Source organism: Gracilinanus agilis, chromosome 1 (genome assembly GCF_016433145.1).
Source record: "Gracilinanus agilis isolate LMUSP501 chromosome 1, AgileGrace, whole genome shotgun sequence".
Taxonomy (NCBI): domain Eukaryota; kingdom Metazoa; phylum Chordata; class Mammalia; order Didelphimorphia; family Didelphidae; genus Gracilinanus; species Gracilinanus agilis.
Genome location: NC_058130.1, coordinates 150040857 through 150048990, shown reverse-complemented (window position 1 = coordinate 150048990; position 8134 = coordinate 150040857). Strand labels below are relative to the sequence as shown.

Below are 8134 nucleotides of genomic sequence, written 5' to 3'. Positions count from 1 at the left end.
CCTCCTCATTTTTCATTACCACAAAGAGCGTGACTATAAATATTTTTGTACAAGTCTTTTTCCTTATGATCTCTTTGAGGTAGAAACCTAGCAGTGGTATGGATGGGGTAGGTATTGATTTAAAGCTCTTTGGACATAATTCCAAATTGCCCTCCAGAATGGCTGGACCAATTCACAACTCCATGAGCAATGTATTAGTGTCCCAATTTTGCCATATCCCCTCCAACATTTATCACTTCCTTTTGCTGCCAAATCGGCCAGTCTGCTAGGTGTGAGGTGGTACCTCAGAGTTGTTTTAATTTGCATTTCTCTAATCAGGAGGGATTTAGAACACTTTTTCATGTGCTTATTGATAGTTTTGATTTTATCATGTGAAAACTGCCTATTCATGGGACAGGCAGCTTTCAATGTTCCCAAAATGGTCTAATACATTTCAAAATCTGTTTGCTGTTCCCCTTTCCCCTGCTGTCTGTTTTTTTTTTTGCAACTTTCTGACTTGGATTTAAGTCTGTTCAAAAATATGTTGCTGGCTGTATGCCACCTCCATCAGATGCCAATTTGGGCTAGACAAATGACTCTTTGTGACTTTTTCTAGATTTGGTCAGGTGCATCTTCTAGATCTCTTTGGAGAAATTGTTGGGAGCTTTCCACACTGTTTTCTAACTTCACTATTTTGACTCCTCCCTCCCCACTTTCATATGTTTAATTGTTTGCAATATTGTTTTGGGAACTGTTTGTTTATGTCTCTTACTATTTATTCATTGGGAAATGGGTCTTGTTTTTAAATATTAAAACATATTTTGGTATTCAGTCATAGATTTACAGTTATACACTGGAGATATGATGTGGGAAATGCAATCTTCTTGATAGCAGTAATATAACAAAATCATTCATATTCTGTTTCTTCAGAATGCCTGAAAATAAAAGAAAACTTTAAAAAATGGAAGGGACCAATCAAACCACTGTGACAGAATTTGTTCTGCTGGGCCTCTCTGGCCACCCAACGCTGGAGACCATTTTCTTTGTGTTGGTCTTGTGGATGTACTTGGTAATCCTTCTGGGCAATGGTATCCTCATCATAGTAACTGTCTATGATTCCCACCTACACACACCCATGTACTTCTTCCTTGGTAACCTCTCTTTCCTGGACATTTGTTATACAACCTCTTCTGTACCCCTAATTCTAGACAGTTTCCTCACCCCAAGGAAAACCATTTCCTTTTCTGGCTGTGCAGTACAAATGTTTTTATCCTTTGCTATGGGAGCAACTGAATGTGTGCTTCTGAGTATGATGGCATTTGACAGATATGTGGCGATCTGTAAGCCTCTGAGATACCCTGTTATCATGAGTAAAGGTACTTATATGTCAATGGCCACTGGCTCCTGGATAGCAGGGGGAATCACCTCTACAGTGCAAACCTCTCTTGCAATGAAGTTGCCCTTTTGTGGAGATAATGTCATTAATCATTTTGCATGTGAAATCTTGGCTGTCCTCAAACTGGCTTGTGCAGATATCTTACCTAATGTGATTAGTATGACAGTTGCTGATATAATTTTTCTTGTTTTCCCAGTGCTATTCATTTTTACTTCTTATGTTTTCATCCTTTCCACTATCCTGAGAATCCCTTCAGCAGAGGGGAGACACAAAGCCTTTTCTACCTGCTCAGCCCACTTGACTGTGGTGATTATATTCTATGGAACCATTTTCTTCATGTACTTGAAACCCAAATCTAAGGACTCTCTTGGAGTAACCAAAGAAGACATTACTGACAAATTCATCTCCCTCTTCTATGGTGTAGTGACACCTATGCTCAATCCCTTGATCTATAGCCTGAGGAACAAAGATGTGAAGACAGCAGTGAAGAATTTGTTGGGTCAAAAGCTCTTCGCTGAGTGAATTCAGATGACCTATATCTAATCATTGGGAAGGAAAGAACATTACAACTGCTATTATAGGCAACAAGCCCAATCTTTAAAGCCAGTCCATGTAAGAAACACTCCCTTGTGAAGGTACACATTAGTATGGCATAGAACGTATGGATAAGTTTGACCCTGAAGAAATAGTTTATCTTCAACTATTCTCTTCTCTCATTATTATTCAATTATATTCATGTCGCCTTCCTCAATTATCCCAACCTGACCAATATAAATCTGCACAAAATTTTAAACCACCTGTTAAACCTAAATAATAGGAAGTCACATAGATCTGAGAGCTTTAAGAAAAAATTGGGAATGAAAAGAGAACTATGAAAGAGAGAATTGTACCTTATCCATTAGTAGTAGGTTCTCAGTGCCTTAATTGGAACTGAATTCTACAACTTTTCCAGTTACTTAAAAACAAAAAGAAATTATGAAATCTCTTTTACTACTTTTTTATTCATGTAGGTAAAGAATATAATTTATAATATTGAATGCATTAAAATAAAATCCCAGTAAATTTTTCATTACGTAATTGATTTTAATGGTACTTAAGTGCTAGATATTATAAAAGCTAATTATTAGGTGACTGAAATATATAATTTTTTCAGAATTAAAAACTGAAAATAAAATGTATGATAAACCTGAAAATTATTTTTTCTTTTAAAATCTTCATTACAAGGTATAGTTCACTAAGTAGAGAATGGAAAAGGAATATATTCAGAAAAGAAAATATATAAAAACAGTAGATATGAAGATTAAAAATTAAAAATGGTATAACACAAAACAGGTTTGCTTCCTTGTTGTAAAGGTCACCAGCAACAAAGATCCACTTAGAAATCCTAGAACAGAAATTTCAGATCTAAGATAAAACCTGACTATTGGAGATCCAGTTTAAAACTCAGGCACAATTGGATTGGAGTAATGATTCACATAAGCATTTGATTGTTATTTTGAATGTGACTTCACTAGTGACTCAGCAATTCAAGGTAAATCTATCATTAAAGAAAGAGTCCAGATTTTGAAGGCAGAGAAGACCTGGATTCAAACCTTGGCTTATCAGCTCATTAGATATGAGACCATGGGCAAAATCAAACTTCTTTGGAACTTATTTTTCTCATCTCTAAAGTGTAAAGTTAGATTGAACAATTTCCAAGAATCTGTCTAAATCATACAATTTATGATTATAAATTAATGTATATAAAATGTTGGCAAAGATACTGGTTGACCATTCTAAACATTTAGACCATGATGTCTCCCACACATTGAGAATAAATGAATATTTCTATTAATGAGATCACATCACCACTGATATTTGCATCAATCACAGAATCATAGTGTGTCCTCCTCAGTTCCTGAAAGAGAGTAAGACCCAAGCCTTTCTCAGCAAGATACACAGTGGTCCCAAGATTTGACTGGAATTAGGCAGACATGAGTCAAGAATCCTGCCTCTGCCAAGTACTATCATTGTGACCTGGACTGGGTTCAATTGCCTTTGTTTCTCTTAACATTAGTTTCACATAGGGATAAAACAGTGCTTATAAAACTTGTGAGGTTCAAAGTTCATGGTTATGTATACTTTGTAAGCCATAAAATGCTATGCAAGTAGAAGTATATATATATATATATTTAAACCTTTCACTTCCCTCTTAAAATCAATACTGTGTTTGGTTCCAAGAAAGAAGAATGGTGAGGACTAGGCAATGGGAATTAAGTGACTTGCCCCAGGTCACACAGCTAGGACATGTCTGAGGTCAGGTTTGAACCCTGGAGATCCTATCTCTATGCCTCGCTCTCAATCAACTGAGCCATCTACCTGTCAGTAGAAGTGATAATGATCAATGACTTTAGTTTATGTATCAAATAAGAGTCTATCCTGACATTAAACTTTACAAATAATACCTCTTTTTATTACCTTCTTTCGTGCAAAAGTGAAATATATTTGGAAGCTAAATTATAGGTTTTCCAAAAGAGATTAACTTAGAGTATCACTAATATTGTGAAACAAGTACTTGTTTTGAGATAATTATTGTCTTTTCACTAATTCAGTGTCACTATAGGCAAGTAATTGTTTTGATCATAAATACTAAATGCACTTTAAAAATATATAGCAGAAAGGGATTTGATTCCAAGGATATTCTGGCCCACACAACCCACAAAATGTGTATTCTATCTCTGAGTACATAAGTTCAGAAGACTATTTCTAAATATTTAAAATTCAGTGACAGAGATGTCTATTTACATCTAAGTTTGAGAAATAGTTCATTCCTTGCTCAGAAAGAGGTTTTTACCTGACCACATTCTGAGTCAGAAAACTCCTTCCTCCCAACAGAGTGATGATCAATATAATATGCACAATACATGTGATTGCTATTTTTTTCAAGTTTAACTGAGAGAGTATTTATTAGAAGGTTGAAAAAGTGGCTGCAGAGGAAGCCATTGGAAATTTCACATTTTCAGCATCATGAATTTTCTGCTGTCATTTTTTGTTATTCAGTGAAATAAACAAATATCACTGTCACATAATGTGGGTATCAGGCATGTAATAGAGCTATTGACTAAGACAGATCTCTATTAGAGGCGAGTCAAATCCTTAGAAAAACAAAACTTTTGAGTTTGTTTTCCTTCAATGTTTCTGTCCATTTCAAGTTCTAGATCCATTTTGCAAAGGATCAACTACTGGAATAAAAGGTAATTTAAATTTATTGTTGCTTTAAGGCAGTGATTCCCAAAGTGGGAGCTACCGCCCCCTGGTGGGTGCTGCAGCGATCCAGGGAAGTAGTGATGGCCACAGGTGCATTTATCTTTCCTATTAATTACTATTAAAATTAAAAAAAATAATTTCCAGGGGGCTAAGTAATATTTTTTTCTGGAAAGGGGGCAGTAGGCCAAAAAAGTTTGGAAAGCATTGCTTTAAGGAAAAGTTTTATCTTTGGGGAAATTTAGTTTTTATAGAAAGAGAAAGGTATGGAATCCCACAGACCCAGTTAGAGCAAAATTACTACTTTGTTTTAATTGAAGTTAAACTTTAATATTAATAAACTATTTCTGTGTCTGTGGAGTTATTTGAAAGTGGAAGTGTTCACTGACTTCTGGATTCCAATAAGCACCCTAGGACTTTGTCATAGATGAGAATGCTGACCTAGGGATGGAAGTTTTTTCTCCTACTGATACCAAATATTAGCATAGTGAATTTCCTCAGTTGGATCCTGGGGTCATCATCAAGTGCTATGTCCAACTGGCCCCTTTCTTTGGCCCTCTTTCCAGCTTTGACTGGTTGTCCTTGACCTTGGGACTACTGGATCAGCATATGTTAGAGTTGAAGTGCAGGATGGTTAGGAAGGATCTACTAGGGAAGAGGTATGCAATGATAGCTGTTTTTCCATCCCCACAATATACTAAGCCCTAGACCTCCCCTTCGTCTCTTATTCTCTGCTTTCCTTTTCCATTGTGCTCTATGGAATTTTTTACTAGTAACAAGAAAGGCAGCATGATCTGAAAAAAAAAAAAGAGTATTAGATTTAGAATTAGAAGAATCAGAGAATATTGAATCAAAAATCCTGATGCTGGTAATTACAATTTATGTGACCATTGTAGGATTAGGGAAGCTGTAAGATGGCAATGAAGTCTCCCCAGTCCCTGGTCTTTGGAGAATCAGGCAGGTTTGACTGGATGGGAGGGGCAGGAGCCTGTGGAGTACTTCTTCACCCATCCCCACCCTATAAGCAGTTAACTGTCTGGTTATGGAGGATATTCTAGCTTGGTAACTTCTGGGCCAAGATGTTAAGTGGATAGAGACTAAACCTCTTGTGATGATAACTTTGTTTGAATTACTCTCTCACGGGATGGAAATGTATGAGGTTAAAGTCTTCAGCAAAGACCACAGGCCCCCAGTGCAAAGGCAGTTATAGTCCCTTGGCTTGATGAAAGGAAGGTAGTAAGTATAATCCCCAGCTAACTGTACACAAACTCAATCTTTTGAGAAAGGGAGAAAGGAATCAGTTTAAGGAAAAAGGAGGGAAGGTAATTTGGCTAAACTGTTAACTGTAGGCTAACAACACATTCCCTCTGGGGCAGGGAATGTAATTTGAATGGCTGAACTCTAATCTAAGCCCTTAAATAATCTTCCTTCTAAAACCTAAACTGCTAAACCAAAGGTAGACTGAGATCTTGCTTGAAGGTCTGTCTTTGAGGTTGCTGTCAAGGTAAAGCAGCCCTGGCTGTCAGTGACTGAATGTCCCAGCCCAGAGCTACACAGATTGTCCCTGTGCTCAGAGTCAAGAGCAAAGAGTCAGGACCTCAGCAAAAGGGGTGTCCTGGCTTTTATACCAGGACTCCAACTGCCTTTAACTGCCCCCTTTCTTAGAGTTCTGGGGGGCACTATGGAATTCTGTGATGCAGCTTGAACCCCTCTCAGAAACATGGATCCCACGCCATGGACTAATAATTTAGATCTCAATGAGTCTCAGTTTCCTTATCTGTATAGCCTATATATATTAATTCAAGCTGCTTTCCTTATCCACATTGGCCATAGAAGGTCAATCTCCCAAGCAAGGCAACTATTATATCTCTTCTCAGGATTCTAGAAATACACAATTAGGGCAATGTGATTCATCTAATGCTGATATTGAGTTCCCAAATAGCAAATTCTCCTAAAGCTTAGACATGGAGTGGGACAGGATGGGGTATACTTGCTCTCTATAGATGTTCTTGGACTTTTCATTGTTCATACCTCATGGTCCTCCTCCATATCACATGAGTCCAGGGCTTCCAGGATCTTACACCATGTTATTGCCCTTTGAGAGACTGTCTTCCCATCACTTGCTGTGATGCTCACATCTGTCTATTCTTTTTCCAGAGCTGTACTGTAGCCAGTTTGTACTAGATCATTTGAGCCATTTCTAAAATTATCAGTGTGAGCTTTCACACTTTGGAATTTGACAAATGCTACAAATTACTTTATTATTTTGTTTATTTTTTAGACATAAGGAAGTGATGGGGGAAATGTTAATAATGCAGATTAAATTTAAAAATGTGTCATCTGTAATCCCAGTTACCATTCTCTTTCCCCCTGGTTTTACAGAAAATTTCTAGTCCCTTTTGCAAGCACTTCAAAGCTGCCAACAACTTCCTGTGGCCATTGAAATAATCATCTCCACAGGGTGGAATGAAGAAAAAAGACTGTATATCTTTTGTGGAAAGTGGAGATTCTAGAAATAGAATTTATAATAAGAAAGAGGAGAGAAGATATTTTTAAAATCAAGTCAAGTTTGTATTATAAATCAGTATTGTTCTTCACTTCCAGGATATTTTGCCTTTGTATATTGAGTTTCTCCTGTTATACCACCTATATCTTTAATTTATTAATTGAGGACATCATTTTCCCTTGGCTGGACTGCTAAAATGCTACTTTTGTTTTCCCTCTTTCAAACTTCTCTCTCCCCCAATATATTTTCCCCATTCTTTCCAAAGAGATTTTCCTAAAGCTTATGTCTCTCATGTCATTCTCCTACTCAGTAAACTTTAGTGGTTTCCTACTACCTTTAGGATCAAATATCAACTCTTGTTTGACATTTAAAACCCTTCACATTTTGGCCTCTTTTGACCTTTACAATCTTCTCAAAAAACATTTTAATGGTGTTTCTAAACTATCATGGAGACTAGTTGTCTGAGTATGGGAACATATTTTTTTCAGAATTGGAGGCTAAAATCAGTTGCATAATAAAACCTGTGAAGTGTTATTGGTGTTTGCAAAGTGGGCATTCATAAAATTCATTAAAAGACATTTGAAAAGATATTTCATATCTGTGATACCTAAAGAAACAATTTGTCAAGAGGAAAACTTTAAAAATAATTTTCCTTGTTAAATTGACAACAAAGGTAAATGTGAAATGTGATATATTGCATATACTGTGTGTTCTTTGGTTCTGTGAAACAATCCCCTTTCCCTCTTTCCTTTTTATCTTTGGTTTCATGCATTATCTTATGGGAGGGGTCCCTATTTGAAATATCTTCATGCATATGATCATGCCCATGAACGCCTAGTTTAAAATCTATCTATGGGGTAGATGGTAGTTTGTAAAGCAGGTTCAAATGTCATATTCTTTTTAAGAATTCTTCTTATTAATTTTTTTGTTGGTTGGTTACATTAAAATGTCCAAATCTCTCTCTCTCTCTCTCTCTCTCTCTCTCTCTCTCTCTCTCTCTCTCTCTCTCT

The 8134-nt window shown here is 36.5% G+C and overlaps 1 protein-coding gene across 1 annotated transcript; it reads left to right on the top strand.

Moving 5' to 3' along the window:
• The first annotated feature begins 940 nt into the window (after window positions 1-940).
• Window positions 941-1897, top strand: LOC123231010 (olfactory receptor 13C7-like). Its single transcript, XM_044657213.1, has one exon. It carries the CDS (start codon window positions 941-943, stop codon window positions 1895-1897), a length of 957 nt encoding a protein of 318 aa, XP_044513148.1.
• The last annotated feature ends 6237 nt before the right edge of the window (window positions 1898-8134 follow it).

Bases quoted from the DNA above. Each gene is read 5' to 3' on its own strand.
- LOC123231010 (XM_044657213.1), top strand. From the start codon at position 941: ATGGAAGGGACCAATCAAACCACTGTGACAGAATTTGTTCTGCTGGGC.